This window comes from Antechinus flavipes, chromosome 2 (genome assembly GCF_016432865.1).
Source record: "Antechinus flavipes isolate AdamAnt ecotype Samford, QLD, Australia chromosome 2, AdamAnt_v2, whole genome shotgun sequence".
In the NCBI taxonomy this organism is placed as follows: Eukaryota; Metazoa; Chordata; class Mammalia; order Dasyuromorphia; family Dasyuridae; genus Antechinus; species Antechinus flavipes.
Genome location: NC_067399.1, coordinates 38,337,153 through 38,363,229, shown reverse-complemented (window position 1 = coordinate 38,363,229; position 26,077 = coordinate 38,337,153). Strand labels below are relative to the sequence as shown.

Here is a 26,077-nt window from a genome sequence, read left to right as displayed (position 1 = left end):
CAATCATTCGGGGTTAAGATTTCATAAGAGAAATTATCTAGTAACAGCTTAACATAAGAGGATGTAGCCCCATAAAAAATGCAACCCTTTTTCAAATCTAATTTTTTTTCCAAATTAAAAGGAGTGTATTTTCTCTCTTTTTGACCTAAAGAGTCGAGCTTTTCAATCACAGGATATGCATTTATAAAATCAGATATATCTTCTTCATTTTTTGCCTTAATTAATGCTTTTTCTAATCTTGTCATATTCTACTTCACAGGAGATGATTGTGTTTTTGCTTCTCTCCCTCCCCCTTCTTCCTCCAACCATGAAGGGTTAATTGAGAGGGGAAGGAGATATGGATCTAATTTCTCCTGCTGTGAAAGTATCACATTCAGAATTGTACTTAACTCCATTCTTATCTGATTCTTCCTGCTTTTCACCTAGTTTAGTTGGCACTTCCCCTTCCTGCTATTTCTTCTTTTTCCTTATTTTAACACATCCTAATGCCAGTTGCATTAAATCATATGTATTAAGTATGTCTTTGGAAATTGAGTCAGGTCCATTTTTATTATAGAATTGACAAAGATCCTCTCCTACTAATTTCCACTCCTCTAAATCTAATTCTTTCTCCATAAAGAAACAAGGACATATGTGCTTTACAGTTTCTAAAAGTTCAGTGATCTGCTGTAAAATTATAATCAAACCTTGGCTTTCCATAACCTTGACAATGCTCTCTAAACATTTTCCTTGAACAGAAACAGAAGGCTGTTTTCTAAACATCTGTCCCATCTTAGCTGAAATTCTACTTTAACTCTTTTAACAAAATTTCTTTGTTGTACTCACCCTAATTTCTGGGTTGAGGAGACTTTTCCACTGGATCAGGATCAGAGGCTTTTCCAGTGAGATCAGAATTGGACCTTTTCCACTGAAATCAGGATTTTGTCAGTCCCTGTTTGGGCACCAAAATGTGGTGTTCTTCTTCTTTAAAATATAAAGATTCTCTTTGGGAGCAGGTTTCTTGGGGTTCTGGAGGCAGCCTTAGTTTCAGTTAAAAGTAATAATCACCCAAATGCAGCCAGGTTTTAAAAGTTCAGATCTTTTATTGCTTCCTCCAAAATAGCCCGGTGAGTTTTTCTTAGAGGCCCATCTTTCTGCTTGGTTCCAAGAGCTCTTGCAATTGTCCTTTGCCTCTGTTTTCTTCAGCCTCCAGCCAGCACCATGGTGAAAGTTGGAATGAATCTCTCTTGCCTGTGAGAGAGAGCTTCACTCTGAACTGACTTGACGCTCCCCTCTCAATCTTTTCAGCTGAACTCCTGACTGAGCCATTGTCTGCTTCTTATATATGATCTTCTCTGAGAGAGAGGGATTATGGAATCTGAGAGTGGGATTATGGGTTTCTTCCCAGAGTGATCGCTGGCCCTAAGAGCTTCTTGCTTATATGAGCTCTCTAAAGGTGTGAACACAAGCATTGTTTTTATCAGTTCTACTTAAATACCTTGTTTCTTTTGGTCCATAACATCTCCTTGTAAGATCAGATCAATCATATTGAACCATGCTAAATTAAATAATTATTGTCTCTATCAGCTCTAATGACTTAACACTTTGTAAGGATTCCAACAGTTAAATAGTCCCATTTTAGAAAAAGAAATAGAACAAGCTATTAAACAACTCCCTAAGAAAAAATCCTCAGGACCAGATGGACTTACATGTGAATTCCACAAAACATTTAAAGAACAATTAACTCCAATACTATATACATTATTTGAAAAAATAGGGAATGCTTTCCTTAAAATAGTCAGGAGCATATAGTAAAAAACATCAGTAAGCATCATATGTAATGGGGATAAACTGTAACCTTTCCCAGTAAGATCAAGAGTGAAGCATGGACCTACACTTAACACCGTACACCAAGATAAGATCAAAATGGGTTCATGGCCTAGGCATAAAGAATGAGATTATAAATAAAATAGAAGAACATAGGCTAATTTACCTCTCAGACCTGTGGAAGAGGAAGGAATTTATGACCAAAGAAGAACTAGAGATCATTATTGATCACAAAATAGAAAATTTTGATTATATCAAATTGAAAAGGTTTTGTTCAAACAAAACTAATGCAAACAAGATTAGAAAGGAAGAATAAACTGGGAAAACATTTTCACAGACAAAGGTTCTAATAAAGGCCTCATTTTCAAAATATATAGAGAATTGACTCTAATTCATAAGAAATCAAGCCATTCTCCAATTGATAAATGGTCAAAGGATATGAACAGACAATTTTCAGATGATGAAATTGAAACTATTTCCACTCATATGAAAGTGTTCCAAATCACTATTGATCAGAGAAATGCAAATTAAGAGAACTCTGAGATACCACTACACACCTGTCAGATTGGCTAAGATGACAGGAAAAAATAATGATGAATTTTGGAAGGAATGCGGGAAAACTGGGACACTGATGCATTGTTGGTGGAGTTGTGAATGAATCTAACCATTCTGGAGAGCAATCTGGAATTATGCCCCAAAACTTATGAAACTGTGCATACCCTTTGATCCAGCAGTATTACTACTGGGCTTATATCCCAAAGAGGTATTGAAGAAGGGAAAGGGACCCATATGTGCCAAAATGTTTGGGGCAGCCCTTTTTATAGTGCTAGAAACTGGAAAATGAATGGCTGCCCATCAATTGGAGAATGGTTGGGTAAATTGTGGTATATGAATGTTATGGAATATTATTGTTCTGTAATAAATGACTAGCAGGATGAATACAGAGAGGCTTAGAGAGACTTACATGAACTGATGCTGAGTGAAATTAGCAGAACCAGGAGATCATTATACACTTCAACAACAATACTGTATGAGGATGTATTCTGATGGACGTGGATATCTTCAGCAAAGAGAAGATCTAATTCAGTTCCAACTGATCAATAATGGACAGAATCAGCTATACTCAGAGAAGGAATATGAGTGTAAACTATTTGCATTTTTGTTTTTCTTCCCAGGTTATCTTTACCTTCTGAATCCAATTCTTCCTGTGCAACAAGAAAACTGTTCGGTTCTGCACACATATATTGTATCTAAGATATACTATAACATATTTAACATGTATAAGACTGCCTGACATCTAGGGGAGGGGATAGAGGAGGGAAGAGAAAAGTTGGAACAGAAGTGAGTACAAGGGATAAGGTTGCAAAAAATTATCCATGCATATGTGCTGTCATTAAAAAGTTATAATAATTAAAAAGAGACTTGAAATATTCAAAAAAAAGAAAGAAAGAAAAAATAGGGAATGAAGGAATCCTACCAAATTCCTTTTATGACACAGACATGTTACTTACTGTTACCTAAACCAGGTAGGATAAAAACAGAGAAAGAAAATTATAGCCCAATCTCCCTAACAAATACTGATGCAAAAATTTTAAGTAAAATATTAGTAAAGAAATTACAGAAAATCATCCCCAGGATAATGTACCATGACCAAGTAGGACTTATAACAGGAATGCAGGGCTGGTTCAATATTAGGAAAACTATTAGCATAATTGACTAGATCAATAACCAAATTAACAAAAACCATATGGTTATCTCAAGAGATGCAGAAAAAGCATTTGATAAAATTCAACACCTATTCTTATTAAAAACACTAGAGAGTATAGGAATAAATGGATTTTTCCTTAAAATTGTCACATCTATTTAAAACCATTAGTAAGCATCATATATAATAGGGATAAACTGGAACTATTTCCAATTAGATCAGGAGTGAAACAAGGTTGCCCACTATTACCATTACTATTCAATATTGTATTAGAAATGCTAGCTTTGGCAATAAGAGATGAAAAGAGATTTTAAAATTTAGGTAGGTAATAAGGACCAAATTATTACTCTTTGCAGATGATATGATGGTATACTTAGAAAACCCCAGAGAATCTATTAAAAAACTATTAGAAATTGTGATGACCACGTTAGCACACTGGATACTTTAGAATCAGCCAGAGTCAGGCTAAGCGAAAGTCCTTGATCTTTATTCTTTGTGGAGGTGAATGGGAATGGCGATATGAAGTGAGAGCAATCGTGACACGAATCTGGCCAGGAGTGACTCTGGCTTTCTCACTCCACCAACCAAATCCTCCACCCAATCTCCTGTACAACAGATCAAGCCTGCAAAGTGGTGGACAGGGTCATTCTTTCTCCAAGCATATACTAATAGAGTATTGTCCAATTGGTAATTAGCCATAAGTGCTCGGACCGGACCTCAGTGCATCAACTCAGCTTCAGCCCATTACAAGAAATAATCTACAACTTTAGCAAAGGTGCAGGATACAAAATAAACCCACATAAATCATCAGCATTTTTATACATCACTAACAAAATCCAACAGCAAGAAATACAAAAAGAAATTTCATTTAAAATAACTGTTGATAGCCTAACATATTTGGGGTCCACCTGCCAAGGGAAAATCAGAACTATATGAGCAAAACTACAAAACCCTTTTCACACAAATAAAGTCAGATCTAAACAATTGGAAAAATATTAAATGCTCTAGCATAGGTCAAGCAAATAAAATAAAAATGACAGTACTACCCTAACTAATCTATTTATTTAGTGCTATACCAATCAAACTCCCCAAAAAACTATCTTACTGACCTAGAAAAAAATAACAACAAAATTCATCTGGAAGAACAAAAGGTCAGAATTTCAAGAGAATGAATGAAAAAAATCAAATGAATGTGGCCTAGCTGTACCAGATCTAAAACTATAAAGCAGTGGTCATCAAAACCATTTGGTACTGGCTAAGAAATGGGGGGGAGGGGAAAAATCGGAACAGAAGTGAGTGCAAGGGATAATGTTGTAAAAAGTTAACCTGGCATGGGTTCTGTCAATAAAATGTTATTTAAAAAAAACAAAAAACAAAAACAAACCTGTGCATACCCTTTGATCCAGCAGAGACCAAAACTGAGTTCTGAAGTGTCTCTGTATTCTCAGCACTTCCCACTTGTTTCTCCTTGAGCAGGGCTTCAAGTAACTAAACTAAATGTGATTTCTCAGCTGGAGAGACATAAAGACCCCAGCTATCAAGGGAAGAAGACCCCAGATGCATTTCTGAGGGTAATTACCAGGTAGGCAGGGGGGTGCAGTCCCCCAAGTGCCAGCCTTGGACTGAAGAAGCCTCACGGTTCTGAATTCCAGTCTGATCTCAGACACTTCCCAGCAGTGAGACCCTGGACAGGTCCCTTAACCCTGTGAGTCTCATTTGTGACATGATGTGGAGAAGGAAATGGCAAACTCCTCTGAGATATGCATCTCTGCCAAGAAAAACCACAAAGGGTGAGATGCAGCTGAAATTCCCTGGCCCAGAAATCTAGGTAGTTACAGGACTCACTGCCAGTAGGAGCTTGACAGGGTCATTAGAGTGAGTTACCTTGGAAATGTTGGGCCTGGAGCTCTCTTTCCAGGTCCATAGGCCTGAGGAGAGGAACTGTGGTTGTCCTTCCTGCACTCCTCCTGTAAGCTCACCTTTCATATCAAGAAATGGTTTTCTACTAAATCTGCCTTGTATTTCTCTCTAGTCTCAAAAAAGCTGTAATTCTTCTTGATGATGCTTAGGGGAGGAGTGATAGTAAATAAAGTAGTAGATGAGTAAAAAAAACAAGACTAAAGGATAGGATGGGTGAGGAAAGCAAAAGTAAATAAAGGGGAGAAAATAGGATGGAGAGACATACAGAGCTGGCAATTGTAATTATGAATGTGAATGGAACGAACTCTCCCAGTAAATGGAAGCAAATAGCAGAGTGGATTAAAAAGCAGAATCCTACAATATGTTGTTAACAAGGAAACACATCCGACAAAGAGAAACACATACAGATTTAGGGTAAAAGGCTTGAACAGAATTTATTATTGTTCAGATGAAATAAAAAAAAAGCAGGGTAGCAATTTTGATCTCAGATAGAGCAAAAATAAAAATAGATCATATTAAAAAGAGATAAAGAAGGAAAGTACATTTTAAAAGAAATATATACTGAGGGTTGGGTAGGAAGGAAAGGAAAGATGGAAAAAAGTATCTCATGTAATTGGAATGTGCAAATAGACATATACACACATAAAGAGAAAGGCTTGGGGAGAGGAGTGAATAAACATCACATTCTTTAGAATGGTCATAGGAGGGAAGAAAACTCAAACATAGCTAGATACTAAAATATATTTCACTAAGCAGGTAAACAATAAAGTAGTAAAAATACTAAATATTTCTTATTTATTCCCCGATTTGTGTCCCTCCACCTAAATCACTTCTTCATTCCTTTGGAATTATCCTTTTCTTACTTCTCTTGAATATTTGATATTGGCCCTAGTAGAATATGAACTCATTGAGGGCAGGACCTGCCTTACTTTCATATTAGTGCTATCAGCACCAAGCATATTTCCTGCCACATAATATTTAATAAATGCATATTAATGTTTTGATCATTTTTTTTATTCTATGCCATATTTCCAAACTTGAAATTGCTGCTTTTGAATCTGTTTCTATCTTTCTAATTTATTTTCTATTAGACTTGACCATCCCAGTGAGCTCTGATACTACAAAATTACAAATCCTCATTGTTAGAAGGGTTTCAGTCTGTATCTTATTTACAATATAACTTATAAGTGGTCAACATTTGTATTTTGTTTCTTTATTTCTGACTGTTTATAGCATCATTTGGACTTTGCAAAAATATTAGCCATATCTTTCTTCAGCTTATTTAAATATGAGAAAAGCTGGTTTAAGTGACTTGCCCAGGTTTCACACAACTGCTTGGTATCTGAGGCTAGATTGAATTTATGAAAATAATTTCAAGTCAGTACACTATCCATTATAACACCTAGGTGCCCAAAAGTGTAGTGGGAAGAGCAATCTGAGTGATTTATTATATTTCTGCAGAGCTCAGATTTTGCAAGGTATTATTCCTTACATGAAGTCAGAATCTTCCTTTTCATTCCTATCACTTGGTTCTGGGATTCCCGATTCTTCCTTCTGGAAATAAGCAGAACAATAGTGACTTCTTCCTTTACATGATAGACCTTCAAGAACCATCCTAGTCTCCTCTGCAATGAGCAATGAGACAGGTATTGCTAATATTATAATGGAGAGAGAAGAAATAAATGTCTCATCAGATCCTGCAAATCTTTAAAGAATAATGGAGAACAGAGTCTTTTTTTGAAAGTAGAGTGATTGCATTCTTTGGTTTTTATTAAAGGAGAATGCAATGTGAGAGTAAGAAGGAATATGCTAATGTAAAAAGAAGAAAGAAAGGGGAAGAACTTGGTATTTCCCCCATTGATCTCTGTCTTTGATCCAAGATATTATGTAAGTTAAACCCCTAGGCTTCCTTGAGCCAGTTTGTATATGATGTCAGCTAAAGGGATTCATCATGCTTCTGGCCCTGCCTAGATACTGTGAGATCAGGCACAGACTCTTCTGCTTGGTCTACAAAGATAGGTTTGAACTAACCCAGCTCCCCAGGTTTGTTGATCATTATTTTCCTTTGTGAGCTCCATATCCAGACAGAATGGCCTTCCTCATGTTCCCACATAGGACATTCCATCATGTATCTCCTTAGAGATGTGTCTTAGAGCACAATGCTTGAAATGCATTCATTCCCCATGTTTACTCAACACTTGCCTTCAAGGCTCTATGCTCTAAATCAGGGAAATTAGAAAACCCTCTGATAAGGCCCTTGGGTAGCTACAGATCTCTTGGGTAAGGACACAGTAAATTCTGGATCTTAGATGTTAAGAAATCATAAATGAAAACTTCAAAACCAAAAAGCAAAGTAAAAACAAGAAGAATCCATTAATCACCTTCAAAGAACCTCAGAAAAAACTGGGGTTGTCAGCCCAAATCCAGAACATACACATCAAATAAAACTCTTGGAAGCATCCAGAAGGACGCAATTCAAAGACCAAGGAACTAGTCAAATTTACATAAGGCCTTGCAGCTTCTACTATAAACCAGAGACCTTAGAATACAATATGTCAAAAAACAAAAGACCTGGGCCTTCAACCAATAATAGTTTGAAAAACTGGACATGGTGACAAAATTGACTCTAAAGGACTTTGAGCATTTTTGATGAAAAGACTAGAGATGAGTAAGAAATTTGAAGGACGGAGCCAGGGCTTTAGAAAGACCAATTTATTTGAGCAATGTGATAGGTAGTGCTAATATTGTAATGGGGAAAAAAGAAACAAATGCCTCATCAGATCCTGCAAATCTTTAAAGAATAATGGAGAACAGTGGACTGATTCCATTCTTTGATTTTTAAAGGAGAATGCAATGTGAGAGTAAAAAGGAATATGCTAGTGTAAAAAGAAGGAAGAAAGGGGAAGAACTTGGCATTTTCCCTGATTGGTATATATGAGAAAATATACAAAGGAGAAAGTAGTGAGGGAATGAGAATCCAGAGAACCATACATTTATCTGTAATGGGACAAGGAAAGTTGATCACATTTTCATTGAAACTTTTAATATAGAAAAATATCAAACTCAATAGGAAAATAATGGTGGGAGAGACAATGATATGTGAGGATGATATCCTCTTAACCTTGTGATTTTGTTGAGTTTTTCCTAAGTTTTCATGATCCCATTTGAGGTTTTTCTGACAAAAATTCTGGAGTGGTTTGCCATTTCACACAAAGCATAATTTGGAGGGTCATGGTAGATGTCAGCAGGCTCTGATTTATAATATTACTGGATACTGAAAATTGGGATTAAAAAATGTCATTGATGATTATGTGAAGAGAAGGGAAAACAGGCTGGTCCTGTGGCCAACATCAGAGACAACAAGTGGACAGCCAGAATGTTTCACCAGTATTCTGGAGATAAAAGGGACATTTCATCGAGTGGATATGGCCAGGAGTTACAGGATGGACAGCTGCTGTGATTGACATTGTGATGGGAACTTCTGAATCCATGGCATTAGCAATCCATTGCAGCATCCTCCACTTGAGGGGGCATGTGTACAATTGAATCCCTCAACCTGAATCCAATAGTGCTTTAATTAATGAAGTAACAAAAGAAATTAGGACCCTTCTACATTTAGAAAATATTTTATTTTTTTCCAATTTGTTTTGTTACTACATACACACGTCACATATGTTCATTGATATGTATTTGGAAGTATAAGCCTCCTTGATGGGGATTCCCTATCCATCTCTCCATCCTTTTTCATCTTATGTGACTCCTATCAAATCATCTCTAATACAGTTCAAACACTCAACTAGGAGGTAAATCCAGAATTCAGTTTTTTGTCCAGCCTAACTTGACATAGGGAGACAGACTGGGAGGTCCGGGGACTCTGGGATCAAGTTAAGCTAAGAGTATGTTGCATGCAGAGCACACTCGGAAAGAAACATATTTCAGACATAAGTAGCACATGTTTAATAGGGGAAATAAAGCATTGGGGATTCCTCCTGGCAGGAGGGGAAATAAAAGAGGGAACAAGGATGTATACTGAAATGTTGAGATGACCCTGAAGGTAATAATAAGGGCAATCTAGGAAAGCCTGGCTTCCCGTCCTAGGTATCTTCAAGTTGTTAATCAGGCTAGTCTGGGCACATCATAGTTACCTCAACTATGGTAATAAGACATTTTGGGAAACTAAGTTGCCTTGATGAGTGTTTAGCCAGTGAAAAGGAGAGAATAAGCTTGTTTCAGGATTCACATTAGTTTTAATTTCTATCTCTTCACTTTGCTGACATCTCCCCTTCTATGCCTACTAGAACCCAAGGGTACTTCCTTATACCTTTTACAAGGATGGGAAAGGACTTGGAGATAAAAAAAGAATGCACTATAAAAAGTAAAAACTCTAGAGACTGCCACTGTAGACAAACTAGAAAATGCGAGGCAAGATTGGCTGGCAGAAATGGAGCTGGAGAGATCAGCTCTTTTTTTTTTTTTTTTTCCCCTTTGAATGTGTGGGTCTTAGAGAAAGGAAAAGTTTAAATGTGTACTATGAGCTAGACAAAGTGCAAAGCAGCGGAAAATTTTTAACAAGTAACCACAATTCTTGCATTCAAGAAACTTACTTATGAAGGAACAGTGTACAGAAAGGGAAGGTGAAAAGCAGGGAGAAAGGTGCCAACCAGCCTGAATAGTCCACAGAGCTCTAGATGGAAAGTAGTGACTGTAGTTATAAAGTTCAAATCTCAGGTTTGTAGTAAAGTTTTAACAGGTTTAGTAAAGTAAAGGTTTAATAGGATTTTAGTGCTCCACCAACCACTCCTCCAATCTGAGGAGAAATGAGGGAGATTAGTCTTTGCAAAGATATTGGAGCATCTGCCGCTTCCTTCTCCAGCTCTTTTTACACATGAGGACACTGAGGGAAAAAGAGTAAAGTGACTTGTCCAGGGTCACACAGCTAGGAAGTATCTGAGACCAGAAGTGAACTCAAGAAAATGAGTCTTCCTTATATGAACTGATGCTAAGTAAAATGAGCAGAACCCGGAGATCATTATACACAACAACAAGACGATATGAGGATCAATTCTGACAGACGTGGCTCTCTTCAACAATGAGATGATCCAAACCAGTTCCACTTGTTCAGTGATGAAGAGAGCCATCTACACCCAGAGAGAGAATTGTGGGAACTGAGTGTGGAACACAACACAGCATTTCCACTCTTTCTGTTGTTTGCTTGCATTTTTTGTTTTCCTTCTCAGGTTTTTAAAACTTTCTTTCTAGATCAAATTTTTCTTGTGCAGCAAGATAACTGTATAAATATATATACATATATTGTATTTAACATATACTTTAACATATTGAACATGTATGAGTGTACCTGCCATCAGGGGACGGGGTAAGAGGGAAGGAGGAGAAAAGTTGAAACAGAAGGTTTTGCAAGGGTCAATGTTGAAAAATTACTCATGCATATGTTTTGTTAATAAAAAGCTATAACAATAATTTAAAAATAAAAATAAAAGCAGTACTTTATGACTCCAAGAAAAAAAAAAAAGAAAGAAAGAAAGAAAAAAGAAAATGAGTCTGACTTCACACCTGGTACTTTATAGAGTAGGAATGCAGGAACATTACTAGAATTTTGCCATTATTTGGATTGTTAAGAGTGATAGGTTATAGCTAATACTATGGTTGTTATTTTTTTTTTTTTTTGCTGAGGCAATTGGGGACTTGCCCAGGGTCACACAGCTATGAAGTGCTAAGTGTCTGACGCCAGAATTGAACTCAGATCCTCCTCACTAAAGAGTTGGTGCTCCATCCACTGCACCACCTAGCTGCCCCACTACTATTATGTTTGATATTGCCAATATTTCTGCCACCAGCCATACTAAGTGCCTAATGATTGAGTGATGATGATTACACCTGACTCCATCTCTTTCCCAGTCTGCAGACATTCCTTCTGAGGTTTAAAGATTCTGATGATTATTGTACCTGCGCAGTGATGGGCAAGTCTCCCACACACATATACAGACACACTGCCTCAAATGGCATTACAATTACAATAAACTTTGCATTGGAAATGCATTTGCAGCCTGAAAATTCTTTTGAGCCACCTCTTAACCCCAATCGGTGACTTCAACCTTCTGGAGTCCCTTCCTAACCTCAACAATGGGACGGTGAGAAGAAATACCCACAGACATACTCACTTTCTTCGTCTCTGACTATCTCTCTCTCTCTCTCTCTCTCTCTCTCTCTCTCTCTCTCTCTCCCTCTCTCTGTCTCTCCTTCTCCCTGTCTGTCTCTTTGTCTCTCTTTGTGCAGAACTGGTATTGCTGAAAAGTGGCATAGCACCAAGTCTCTCTTATTGCACAGTTTTTCTGACACGGAACAATCATGACAAGATATCATTTTTTATGTGAGTACCCAAGGGGAAAAATAAGTTCTCTAAGTTCAGGGAAGCAATTCTTAGGTCGACACACATGTGACAAATTCACAAGATCTTTTTCTTAGCCAAAATGGTACATTTATTTAGGAGAAGAAATAGGCAACATGTGTGATAAATATGAAATAAAATTAGGAGTGCAATAGGGTTACCAAGGAAAGAAGTTTAGAAGAAGCAATTAAAAAAAATAAGACATTAAGACATGACATATGAATATACCACTGACTGGCAGGTTAAATCCATAGAAGAGTTTGGTGGACTAACCACAGTTAATTATACTTTGGAGAAAGACAGTATTAAAGGGAAAACCGAAGGAGAAAGGAGATAGAGAGTACCTCAAAGCAGGCTTAGTCCTGAAGCAAAGATCTTCATTATCAGCACATTTTTTATAGGGGAAATATAGTATTGGGAATTTTTAGGGGAGGAGGGGAAATAAAGGAGGGAACAGGAATGTGTACTGAGATGTGGAGACTACCTAGGAGATACCGAAGAGGTTTGAGGAAGTAGCAATTCCTGAGAAACCCTAGGGGTTACCTAGCCTTGGGAGTGCCACAAAGAGTGCTGGCTGTCAGTTAGAGTTCCATCATGGGAACTGCTTCAACCCTATCACTCCTCACTTGTGCCTCTACCAGATCTTTCTTTTTCCTGTAAAACTGTGTAATTGTTTCTGGCTCTTTGCTAAAATTCTCTTGGAAATTAACCCTCTGTCAAGCAGCTTATGGAGACTAACTGTGCAAATTCTTTCACCAAACCTGCAACATGACTTAGGGATCTCAATCTTGTTCAGTGTCTTCTACCTCAACATAATAAGGGCAGTCAGAGAAAGCCCTTAAAGTTGCTAATCAAGGCAGTCTGGCCACTTTGGGATTACCTTAACTATGGCAACAAGACAGTTAGGGAAACTAAGTTCTCGGAATTAGAAATGAGTGTTTTATCATTTCCAGAGAAAGGGAGAGAAAAAACTGGTTTCAGAATTCACATCAGTTTTAATAACTACCTCTACTATTTGCTGACATCTCCCTTTCCGGGCCTGCTAGAATTTCCCTACAGCTTATATAAAAGGGGAGAAAGGAGTTGGAGATAAAGAAAGAATACACCATGGAAAGGTGTACAAGTAAAAACTCCAAAGACTGCCACTGCAGACAGCTTCAACAAAATGAGAAGCAAGATAAACTGGAAGAAATGAAGCTGGAGAGAATAGCTTTTTTTTCCTCCTTTTTTTTTTTTTTTTTTTTTTTAAGTATAAAAGTGTGGGTCTTAGGAAGAAGGAAAGGTTATGAAAAACGAGAGGATTTTCATTTTACAAGGGATTCAGTTCAAGAAATTAAATAAACATTTATGAAATCTTTACTCTGAGGCAGGCATAGTGCAGAGCACTGGGAATATAAAAGAAAAAAAAGCCACAACAGTTCTTGCACTCGAGGGATTTATCTATGCAGGAAGACCATGTAGAAAAGAAAGATGAAAAGCAGGGAGGAAGTAATGTGGCTTATGACTCAGAGTTTGGCACCAAAAGTTAGGTTCAGTTGGGTGAAGATTCACAATGGTCATTTCTTTTGGCAAAAGGTAGATTTATTTAGGGGAATAATTTACAGACAAAATGAAGGGATACAATAAATACTGGGAATGGTAAATATGAAATAGAGTGGGAGAGCATATGAAAGACAAGTTCCTCAGTGGAACTCACCGTTTCCCACTAGGAAGGGAACACCCATAAGTTTGGGGAAGGTCCCAAGCAGGCAGGCTAAATCCAGAAAAGGACTTAGTCCCCTACAAGAGCTAGTTAGCTGTAAGAAGAAGGGGGGATAAGAAGTATAGTAGAATTAGGGGAGATGTCATGTGGCATGGGGGAAGGAGAAGGGAAAAGACACCAGCAAGCAGGATGCTGTGGTGGACTGACCCAAAGGAAGGCAGCAGCCATGGGAGGGCCCCCGCTCCTGAAAGCCCCTCCAGCTCTGGACCTGACCTAGATCACTGCCACAAAGCCTTTTGCTTTTGTGAAAGCACTTTACACCTGCGCGCTGGGAGCAGGGCTGTCTAGGAGCGGAGCATCCTATGACGTCACTGCCCGGCAGAGCGCTAGAACCTGGACGTGGAGATTCTAAAAGCACCAGAAATTTCTGCGGATGAATTGGGTATTTATTTTGGAAATATTATAAAATCACTTCTCAGTGTCTGGTCTTACCTCTCTCTCCCCGCTCCTAAGGAACAGAGACTATCTGGGTTAGTCTCCTGATACCTCAACTCGACCCCAGTAGCTGGCGCTTAATCAAAGTCAGTTTAAGCCCTGGGGAATTCAAGTCACTCGTGCTCCTGTGCGCCATCCCCGAGACTACATTTCCCAGAAGCGAGGAGGGGATTCTCGGGTCGGACAGATACCAGCAAGGGCCACGTTACCTCTACGCAGGCTCAGTTGGGGACACGTCTATTTCCATCCTTTTCCGTTTAGCTTCCAGAGCTGGGAGGGGGAGAAATAGATCCCAAGGGTCCTGGATTCTAATTCTGTCACCGAGGCTACCTGGCTGCGTGACCCGAGGTAGACCCTTGAGCCTCACTTTTTTCTTCAGCTTAAAAAAGCCTCATTTTTTCCTTCAGCCTTCAGCCTTAAAAGGGGCGCATTACGTACCTTTGGACTTAGCTGTAACTGATTAAGCACCAACTGAGTGCCAGCAAGGAACATGTAAATACCTATGGACAATAAGCATTGATCGAGCGCCTGTGGAAAAAGGCAAATAGAGGGTCCGCCCTCTAGGGTCTGTGTACTGGGGGAGATAGCTGTGGCACCTTATTGAGGTAAGGCATGGATAAAAAAATCGAGGCGGCCGGGGGAGGGGTGGTTGGAGTCAGGGGGGATGTGGTTGCAAAAGACCACTTTGACCCGTTTTTGTGAGCCTGAATGATAATAGCCAACCCTTAATAAAGACCTTAAAAGGTGGGTGTTTAGATTTACAGTCCCGGTGTATAGATTAATGGGAGTGAGATAAAGGGGAGGGTGAGAGGAAGGAGGGATCCCTGGGTGGGGGAGGGTAAGGAAAAGCCAGGCAAGTGAAGGACACCAGGAGTGGAATTAGCTGGAACTGGGAAGGGGAGACTTTCGGCAACATTGTAACAAGGATCCAGGATAGAGTTTATTAGAAAACCACAAGGGAGGCCTTGAGTGTATCTATCAGGAGAGAAATGCACATCACATGTCAGCTCTGCTGGTACTGTTTTAGATGCGTGTGTATGTGCGTGTAAATGCGGGAGTATATGATAGTATGTATGTATTTGTGTGCGTGAGATGAGGTGTGAGAATGTGGCAGTTCCTGAGAAGCTCTAGGACTAACGCGTCTCGCAGGGTCACAAACAGTGCTGGCTGTGGGCGAACCATCTGTTGGTCTGAAGCCCGGTGGCTTTAATTCTATGATGGCAACTACCCCACCCCTACCACTCCTCCATTGTACCTCTAAACCATAAAATGACCATTAGCAGTGACTTCTTTCCTATAAAATTACCTGGCTCTCTGCTCAATTCCCTTGGAACTTTAGCCAGCTTCAGTTGGCTTTTTAATTATAATAAACCTTTCCCCTTTACTTGAAGACTAACAGAATTTACGAATTCTTTCCCCATACCCGGGATTCGGTTTGGGGACCCTGATACTGTTGGGGTATCTTCTGCCTCAACATGTGGACGTAGATGTGTGTGTGTATGTGTGCGCTTGTAGGTCTATAAAAGTATATGGAGGGGTATGGATAAGTTGTCTGTGTGTGGATATACATTTTTGCATATAGATATAGGTATGTGTTGGTATGGATGGGTTATATATGTGTGTATACATGTAGGTGTATGTAAATGTGTATATAGATCTAGATATATGGGGAAAGGTACAAATGGCTATATGTGTTTATGTATGCATGTAGGTATGTAAGTGTAGATAGAGAGATATGTATGTGTGCTTTTGTGTATGAATATGTGAACATCAATATGTCTGCTTAATTGTAGCTGCTTAGGGGAAGTAGACAGGATGAAAGGAGAAAAAAGAATAAAGCAAAAAGTGTACTGTAGGGAAGAAAAGCAAAGAAAACATGGACATTCATGAATATGTCTTTTGTTGTCATATATGCTTTCTTGAAATGAACATTTATTCTAACATATTTTGAATCATCTCTCATATTCTGTGCACATGACAATTTTTTCTATTTTCTGTCTTTTCCCATTTATTTTCTTTTTTTATATTGTATTAAGCTTTAAATATTTTTTTGGAAAAATATTTTGTAAAGCATTCAACATGGTTATCTCATTTAATTCTCACAACAGCCCATTTTTCAGATGAGTTAAGAAGCAAGGAAATAAATACACATTGAGTGCCTTTTATTCGCTAGGCACTGTGCTAAGTATTTCTTAGAATATTATCTCATTTAATCTTCATAACAACCCTGAGAAGTTCAAGCCACTGTTATGTCCAATAAATTAAAGGGGAATCTGTAGGAGCTATGATTATCTTCAAGTTATAATTGGAGAAACTGAGGCATACTGGTGGAAAGACTTGTCCAGGGCCATACAACCAGTTAATTCTTTGTGCATTATGATGATGAACAAAAAAGGAATTAGCTGAGTGATGATCCTTTCTAAACTTAGATACAACTGGTCCTCAGTGCTCTGTATCAAGGAGCCTTGCCAGCCTGGCAGGAGTCAGCTGTGATGTGTATCCATCTACAAGGAGGAAAGAGAACTTTTGTCCTTGGAAAGGATACAAATGGATAATGGAAAAATCCTATTCACCTGGAGAGGCTTCTGGGGATAATCTCTAGCTGTCCTTCAAGGCCTGTTCTGGCTAAGTTCAGAATCAGATCAACAACAGGTCTTGAAGTTTTGATGAAAAGAATTCTGAGGTTTTTGTCCCAGGTCACAGAGAAATGACGATCTGCGCCTGGAGAGAAATTAATCTCCCCAATCAATGAAATGATGGCAAGTTTGAAAAAATGTATAGATGTGTAGATACTACATCCTTACTGATCTCTTACTATCTGAGACTACTTTGCGATCTGGAAAGGAGCTTTGTTGTGGAGTTGTGTCACTTGTATCAAGCTCATTTTCATTCTTTCTTAGCAAAGGTGCTGGAGTCCTTTCCATCTCATCTTATAGATGAGGAAGCTGAGGCAAAAAGGGTTGAGTGACTTGCTCAAGGTCATCTAGCTATTAATTGTCTGGGGCTGAATTTAAACTCATATCTTCTTGCCTCCAGCCTGGTTGTGTTTTTACTGTGCTACCTACCTGCCGGGGAAAGGAACATAGACTTCTTCAAGCCCAACCCTCTCATTTTATAGGCCTGGAAAGTTAATGTGACTTGGCCAGGCTCACAGGGCTGGTAAATGCCAGATCCTACTAAGATAGGATTTGGAGCCAGTTGTTCCATAAGTTTTACTTTTCTCTTTCTTTGTTCTTTTTCTACTTTTTTCTTGTACTTTTCTTTCTCTTTTCTCATTGTTTAATTACTCTCTCTCTTTTCTATTTCTCAGTTGTATTTGTCTGTTATGTGTAAGTATATATAACTACATATCTCAGTATAACTAGAATATTTATTTGCTGACCTCTTCCTTAGATAATCAATTCTAAAAGAATTTTAGACACCAAAGGATTTTTATTTGTGTTCTCTTCAATTATGAGATTGTTCTATACTATTCAATACTTGAAAAAGTGGACATTTGTGTGTCCTGATGCTCAGGCTTGAATGTGAAGTTTCTGAAGCTGATGTGGAATGTCCTTGCACCTTTTGGTAAAATCTGCACAGAGTCTGAATTCTTGCTCTACTGGTAGTGACTATTGGTACTAGTAGCAAGTCAGCAAAAGTGTATTCTAAGGTAATTCTGCCATCTTTCTAGGGAGACAAGACTTGTGTAAGGTCAGAATCTCAAAGAAAACACTGAAGAAGGAATGATTTTGGAGGACCATGGCCTTAAAGAAAAAGGTAAGAATATAGACATGTATAGGGAAAGAAGAACAAACCTTGCCCGGCCTAACTTGTCTCTTGAGTATCTCCCTTGCATCACAGTCTACCTACTGGACGCATCCCAAATGAAACATGTCCAAAAGAAGGCTCACCTCCCACAATCCTCCACCTGGCATTCCTCCAGACTTCCTGTTTCTTTGCAGAGTGCCATCATTCTTCCAGTCACTTTATTCTCAATTTTGGTATCATTTACACCTCCTTCGGCACATTGCCCATTCTTTGTCCAAGTCTTCTTGCTTCTGCCTGCATGATATTTTTTTCTTTCATTTTAAAAAATTTTATCTTGTTTTTCCTCACTTAGGTGCTAAAACAGTCTTTAACAGTTGTTGGGTTTTAAGTTTTGAGTTTCACATTTTACACCTCCCTCCTGGCCTTCCTCTCTCAAGATAATATTAAGCAATCTGAGATAGAGATGCATCTATACACACAAACACACACATTATACATGGTTAGTCATATACAGCATTATGCTCTTAGTCATTTTGTGGAAGAAAACTGATACAAGGAAGAAAAGAAGAGGCCAGAAAACAAGTGAAAGATAGCATTCAGGTCTGTATTCATATACCATTCTTTCTACAGAGTTGGATAGCATTTTTCATCAACATTGTCTTGCTAAGAATAGGTAAGTCATTCACCCTCGAGCATCATACTGTGCTGGGGTTGTTACTATGTGCAATTTTCTGGTTCTGCTCACTTCACTTTTGACAATTCATGTGAGTTTTCCAGATTTCTCTGAAATCATCTTGCTCCTCATTTCTCAGAGGCCAGTAGTATTTCATGACAGTCATGTACCACAACATGTTCAACCATTCCCCAATTGATGGGCACCCTCTCAGTTGCTAATTTATTTTCCAGAATGGCTAGAACAATTTGCAGATTTTCCAGTAGTATATTAGTGTGCCTGACTTCCCCTAGATCCTTTAATACTGGCTTTTTTTTTTTTTAACATTGGTATTTTAAAATCATCTTTGCCAGTTTGTTGCATAGCAAGCAAAACTTAAATAGTGTTTTTATTTGAATTTCTATTATTAGCACTGTGGAACATTTTTTTCATTTGTCTGGTAATCATCAGTGTTTTCCCATATGAAAACTGTTAATCTTGAGTACTCAGGGACTACATTTTGCATGACTACACTTGTGTAATCTTTATCAAATTGCTTTTCTTCTCAGTCAGGAAGGATGGAAGGAGTAAATTTGCAATTAAAAAAAGTTTAATGAATATTTAAAATTGCCTTTATTTGGAAAAAAATTTTTTTTAATTTTCATCTTTTATCATCACTTAATTGTAGACTACTTCTTGGTCTGATATATTTCTTCCCATCCCTATATATCTCAGATAGCAAGCTTTTATTAGCAATATTTGGTGCATTGAAGTCTGCCTATTCATTACCTTCAAAAATAATTATATAACTAACAAAAACAGTAAGAACCCATTAAGAAAAGTGTTTGGTAATAGGCTATACTTAATTACTTTTACAAAATCTAAAAAGGGTGGGGTTAGAAAAGGCTCTCTTTAATATAATCAAAAATACTTATCTAAAGATATGACCTTGTTTTAATCTGCACTGGCAAAATACCAGAAAACTTTCCCTATAAATATGAGAATAAAGCAAGGATATTCTGCTCTCCACACCACTGTTTGACACAATTTTCTAAATGCTAAGTATAGAAATAAGGGAAGAAAGAAAAGGTACAAATAGGTTGGCAAAGAAGAAAACCAGTATTTCTACTTGTAGACAATGTGCAAATTTCTGTAGAAAACTCCAGAGAATCAGCATGGAAAATTAAGTCATTAATAACTTCTGTCAAATAACAGGATATGAAATAAATTCACAAAAATCACTGCTACTTCTTTACAGATTTAGAAAAACAGTAGCAGGATCCAGGTCTGAAAAGAGAAAGTTCATTCAAAATAATTATTAGATGTCTAAAGCCTTTGGGAATTTACCTGTGAAGATCTTGAAGACACCCCATGACATCCCTGTGACAGAGCCGAGTTACAAGTGTCGGACTGTGGGTGACCGGAACACTAGGAGCTGGAATGCTCGGCCACGGGTCAGACACAAGTCGTCCCGATGACCCTTTGGAGGGGGCTTCTCCCCCTGAGCACATCTCGTGTTTCTTCTGAGGGAATCCAGCTCTGCTTCCCTGGGGGAGCACGGGCCTTCTGCGAGGGCACTCCGTGCTGGGCGGTCCTGGGCCAGGGTCTCCCTTGGGAAACACTCAATTCTGAAGTTCTTTGCAGATCCATTGAGCGCGCCCTTGCCTCACGGACCACCTCGTGAGCACATGTTGCCATGTGTGAGTTCTCCGAAGAGGATTCCTTTTGGCGAGCGCACGCTGGGCATTCCAGCCACGTGACCAGCCCCGGAGCCGTGCTGGGCAGCTCCGGCGGGAAAGGCCAGAGCCAGGATGATTTGGATTTAAGCCTAGTCGGGACTTGAACCTGAACGGCCTGGGTCAGAGCCTGGTTTTCTAGAGATCAGTTCCAAGGAACGGCCACGTTTGGGGCAGAGCATCCACATCTCGGTGTGTGATTCCCCGGGGGAAGCAGGGGGGAAGGCTCCAAGCACGAAGGGAGCAAGTTATGCTCGGCCGGGACCGGGGAGGGGGCCCCCGTGCGGTACGTGCTGTGCACAGACGTTGTTAGTCCCTTGTCCCGAGGAGGGTCGGTGCATCCCAGTCACCCCGGGGAGGTCCTCCCTGCGCTGGCTCCTGACCAGATGCAGGGAGCACAGGAGGGGCTCCCTCAGCCTCGGGCTGGCTCCGACACGCCCACCGGAAAACTCCTCCTCCCTAACGTGCTGCCCCCCTGTGGCTCACGGGAAGGCTGCACCCGGGGCCGAGCAGGAGGAGGCGGGGAGAAGCCTGGGACCCTCTCAGAGCTGGAGGCCGAGAGCTCTGGGCTCAGAGAGACATTTGTGTCTCAGCCCGTGAAAGGTCCCTTCCACGGCAGAAGGCCGCACAGTGCCGGTCCGCCCCGGCTCAGGGACCGCAGAGGTGATTATAGTCCCTCATGTAATTGTGAAATATTAATTAGGAGGCACACGCAGGGAGGGGCCCACTTGTATGTACTTCAGAGCGCCCTCCCGTGGCCGCCGCCAGATTAAAGGCGCCTGCTTGGGGCGGCCGGTGGGCGGGGCTGCGGCGGGAGGCCCAGGGTGGGGGCGATCCGCTCAGGAGGCTCAGATCTCCCGAGGCGGGATCAGCGGGCTCTGGGGATGGAGGGCAGAGGTTGGCGAGTGTCCAGCTAAGGGCCCAGGCGTAAATGGAGTGGAGATGGAGGGGGCTTCGGAGACCCTCTGGTCCTCGCGGTGTTTTGATGGGAAGCTGTCCCTGGGGTCATTGGAGGGGAGGTGCCCATTCTCTGAATTCAGTGCCTTATGCTCAATTTAATATGATCTTGTCTTATCTGAGCATCCTCTTAATTTATTTCTGATTCCATCTGTTGTCCACTTTCTTCAATTTTTTCTTCTACAATTCATTTCCAAACTTATAGCCTTATTATACATTTGTAACTTATTTTCACAAATCAATTGATGTCATTACTGTGTTTCCAATTTTCCTATGTAATTGATTTAAACTGCAGTAACACCATTGAATTTCTCTTACCTTCTCTTTCTGATTTCAAAAGAAGTTTTCTTTTTCTGGGAACACATTGGGATTTACTGCCAATCAGAATCCCACTTAGGGCTTGCTTGGTGCCCCCAGGTTAGTTGTTTAAAACAGCAAAGAACAGAAATATGTTCTGTTCTTCTTTTATTTTTTTTTTTTTTAACCAAGGGGAAGTTCTTGTAGCTAGCTGACTGAAAATGGGGAACCTACCAATTCCACTGCTGAATCTTCCTGGTCTTACAAAATGAAAGTAAGAAAAATAAAGGAAAAAAACAACCTTGTTCTGTATTTGAAAAGTTAAAAGCAATGGCACTCTATTAAAGTGTCCATGGTCCTTTATAATGAAGGGAATCTCAGCTTTTCCTCATGGTCTGAAATCCTTCTTCCAGGGCCCTGTTTTTGTAAAGATGTTCAGTTATTTCAGAACCCCTATGTCAAACATAGAATATTTGCACTGGTTGACATGTGATGCACAAGCTAAAGTAAACCATGTGTCAGCAGGGTCACAAGTTGGGGGAAGAAAGGAATATCTCTTTATAAGATGGACATTCTTCTTAATTTGGAAAGGGGGAAATGGTCAATAAGCTATCCCAATCAAGTATCTAAGGGTTATAAGAGGGTCATCTGCTGCTATTGGATAAGTGATTGAGTCAAATCTGTAAGAATACAAGCCATTTCCCAATGGAAAAATGGTCAAAGGACATGAACAGACAATTCTCAGATAAAGAAATTAAAACCATTTCTAGTCATAAAAAAATCCTCTAAATCCTTATTGATTAGAGAAATGCAAATTATGGTCAAAGGATATGAACAGACAATTCTTAGATGAAGAAATTAGTAACTATTTATAGACATATGAAAATATGTTCCAAAACATTATTAATCAGAGAAATGCAAATTAAGACAACTCTGAGATTCCACTATACACCTGTCAGATTGGCTAGAGTGACAGGGAAAGATAATGTGGAATGTTGGAGGGGATGTGGGAAAACAGGGACACTGATACATTGTTGGTGGAATTGTGAACACATCCAGCCATTCTGGAGAGCAATTTGGAACTATGCTCAAAAAGTTATCAAACTGTGCATCCCCTTTGATCCAGCAGTGTTTCTACTGGGCTTATACCCCAAAGAGATCTTAAAGAAGGGAAAGGGACCTGTATGTGCCAAAATGTTTGTGGCAGTCCTGTTTGTAGTGGCTAGAAGCTGGAAAATGAATGGATGCCCATCAATTGGAGAATGGTTGAGTAAATTGTGGTATATGAATGTTATGGAATATTATTGCTCTGTAAGGAATGACCAGCAGGATGAATACAGAGAGGACTGGCGAGACTTATATGAACTGATGCTAAGTGAAATGAGGAGAACCAGGAGATCATTATATACCTCAACAACGATACTGTTTGAGGATATATTCTGATGGAAGTGGATCTCTTCGATAAAGAGAGCTAATTCAGTTTCAGTTGATCAAGGATGGACAGAAGTAGCTACACCCAAAGAAAGAACACTGGGAAATGAATATAAACTGCTGGCATTTTTGTTTTTCTTCCCGGGTTATTTCTACCTTCTGAATCCAATTCTCCCTGTGCAACAAGAGAACTGTTCAGTTCTGCACACATATATTGTATCTAGATATACTGTAACCTATTTAACATGTATAGGACTGCTTGCCATCTTGGGGGAGGAGGTGGAGGGAGGGAAGGGGAAAAATCGGAACAGAAGTGAGTGCAAGGGATAATGCTGTAAAAAATTACCCTGGCATGGGTTCTGTCAATAAAAAATTATTAAAAAAAAAAAAAAGAGAGAGAGAAATGCAAATTAAAAGAATTCTCAGGCACCATTTCACTTCTCAGATTGGCAAAGATAAGAGGAAATTAATCATAAATTTTGGAAGGGATGTGACAAACCTGGAACACTAATAAATCGTTGGTAGAGTTGTGGATCCAACCATTTTAGAGAGCTAGTTGTAACTTTGCCCAAAGTCTATAAAAGTGAGCATACCCTTTGATTCAGCAGTATCTCTACTGGATGTGTATCCCAAAGAAATCATAATAAATGAAAAATAAAGGACAAATGCAAAAATGTTTGTAGCAGCATTTTTTTTTTTTACTGGCAAACAACTAGAAAATGAATGACTGAATAAGTTGTACTGTGAGTGTAGAGGAATATTATTGTTCTATATGAAATGATAACCAGGTTGATTTCAGAAAAACCAGGAAAGACTTACATAAATTGATGCTATGTGAAGTGATCAGAAGCAAGAGAGCATTGTATACTGCAACAAGATTATGTGATGATCAACTGTGATGGACTTGGCTCTTTCCAGCAGTGAGGTTATTCAAGGCAATTCCAGTAGACTTTTGTTGAAGGGAACCATCCACATCTAGAGAGAGAAGACTTTGGAGATTGAGTGTAGATCAAGGCATTGTACCATTTTTGTGAGTGGTGGTTTGCTTGTTCCTGGTTTTTTTCTTTCTCGTTTGTTTTCCTCTTGTGATCTGATTATTCTTAAACAGCATGATAAAGGTACAAATATATTTAGAAGAATATCACATGTTTAGCCTATATTGGATTACCTGCTGTCCAGAAGAGGGGGTGAGAGGAGGGAGGAATAAAATTTGGAACAAAAGGTTTTTCAATGTTGAATGCTGAAAAATTTCTTTGATGCATTTTGTAAAATGAAAAGCTATTATTATATAAGAAGAAAAAAAAAAAAGAAAAGGGAAGTTTAAAAATATATATATGTCACTTTTTGGCTGTATTTTGAGATCCAAATGTCTTTCTCCCTTCCTCCCCATGCTGCATTAGTAGATGGGTTCTGAATTCTCTCTCATCTCTCAAGTCAAAATTCTGTTGTGTTTTAGAAATTACTGACATTCCAAGATGTTGCTGTGGAATTCACCCAGGAGGAATGGACCTATTTGGATCCTGGCCAGAAAATCATATACAGGGACGTGATGCTGGAGAACTATGAGAACTTTGTCTCTCTTGATAAGGTAGCTTGTTCTCAATTATTCAGTCAGGTTTGAATCTAAGCTGTGAAGGAAAGTAGATTTGCAAGAGTTGAAGGGGAAAAGCAGGGAATGGCAGAAATGGGGGAGCATCCCATGGTGACCTGCAGAGATGGCAGGGAGAGCATCATGTGTGAGCCATTGCAAGGTCAGAGAATTCCATCTGTCCGTGGCTGTGGGGGCTGAGGAGCTTGGCTGAATTTGAATTTCCTGGACAGGGAGAGAGAGTCACACAAATACCTTTCACATAGAGAATACTCTCAGACCTTTGGGCAGTTTTTGAGCAGTTGTTGCTCTTCCCAGACAAAACGTCCTTTATCCAGCTGGAAATCAGCAGTTTCATTCTGCAGCCCTGCAGGCTCTCCTTTCACACTCTCTGCTCAGCCAGGCTTCAGGTTCTTCCAGCAGATGTTTCCTCATCTGTTCTTTGTCTGCACCAAAGGCTCTGTCCCTTCCCTCCCATTTGCTGAGGGAAATTTCCTTCAGGGGTCATTGATGCTTCTCCACTGGCATTTCCAGACATGAACCTTTTCTGTAGAGAGAGACCAGGATTGAGTTCTGAAGTGTCTCTGTTCTCAGCACTTCCCACTTATTTCTCCTTGAGCAGGGCTTCCAGTAAGTAAGTTAAACATGATTTCTTGGCTGGAGAGACATGATGACCCCTGGCTATCAAGGAAAGAAGACCCCAGATGCATTTCTCAGGGTGAGTAATAACCAGGAGGGCAGATGCAGTTCCCCAAGTGCCAGCCCTGGACTGAAGGAGCCTCAGGGTTCTGAGTTCCAGTCTGACTGCAGACACTTCTCAGCAGTGAGACCCTGGAGAGATCGTTTAACCCTCTGGGTCTTTTCTCTGACATGATGTGGAGAAGGAAATGTCAAACTCCTCTGAGATATGAATCTTTGCCAAGAAATCCCTCAGAAGGGTTTACAAAGGGTCAGATGCAACTGCAAATCCCTGACTCAGAAATCTAGGCGGAAATTCACTGCCAGCAGGAGCTTGGCTGGGTCATTAGAGTGAGTTACCTTGGAAATGTTGGGCCTAGAGCTCTCTTTCCAGGTCCGTAGGCCTGAGGAGAGGAGCTGTGGTTGTCCATCCTGCACGCCTGTAACTTCACTTTTCATGTCAAGAAATGGTTTTCTAGTAAATCTGCTCTTGTATTTCTCTCTAGTCTCAGAAAAAGCTGTAATTTTTGTAGCCTTTGACTCATATGCAGGGTTCTATCCTTTATTTCCATGACTGTTTAGTCTTCTTAAATTATTAGATTATTTTTTCTCTTTGATGTGTTCTTTCTGAAAGAAAAAGATAAAGAACTTTCAGGTATAATTAATTTTGACTTGTATTTTTAAAAATCAGACCATTGCTCCAACTTCTTGCCTGTTTTATCTTCCTTCCAATTGGTCTCATTCTTTTCAGGGACAGATCCTATAAAGATGCCGTCTACCCCTTCCAACCTCTTCCTTTTTTCCCTTCCCCACTCTCAGCCATTTCACTGATTCATGGAAAATTGTCTTTAAGTCATTACTGACTTTAATAATAACTAGAACTAATATACTGGATGCAGATTTAGGAATGTTTACCAGTGTTTGGGATGTATGGTGTTTGTATCATTCCCATTA

General features: G+C 39.5%; 1 protein-coding gene and 1 long non-coding RNA gene across 8 annotated transcripts in view; both read left to right on the top strand.

The window, feature by feature from the left end:
• LOC127547583 (zinc finger protein 260-like) overlaps positions 1-11,488 on the top strand; it is a 203,983-nt gene extending 192,495 nt beyond the window's left edge. For 5 of the 7 annotated variants that reach the window (XR_007950209.1, XR_007950206.1, XR_007950205.1 and 2 more), the window contains one exon: positions 11,143-11,488. Coding sequence is in view for 2 of the 7 variants with exons in the window: in XM_051974491.1 (XP_051830451.1) it covers positions 11,143-11,174 (32 nt within the window). In the remaining 5 variants the exon portion in view is untranslated. Of the gene's footprint in view, positions 1-2,981; positions 3,081-5,093 lie in introns of those variants that run through there. The other 2 variants (XR_007950207.1, XR_007950208.1) reach the window with 2 other exon arrangements.
• A 2,700-nt stretch (positions 11,489-14,188) lies between these two features.
• On the top strand, positions 14,189-25,152 carry LOC127547593 (uncharacterized). Its single transcript, XR_007950217.1, has 3 exons — positions 14,189-14,639; positions 17,708-17,793; positions 24,314-25,152. It is a non-coding gene; the product is annotated as an uncharacterized LOC127547593 (long non-coding RNA).
• Positions 25,153-26,077: the final 925 nt, after the last annotated feature.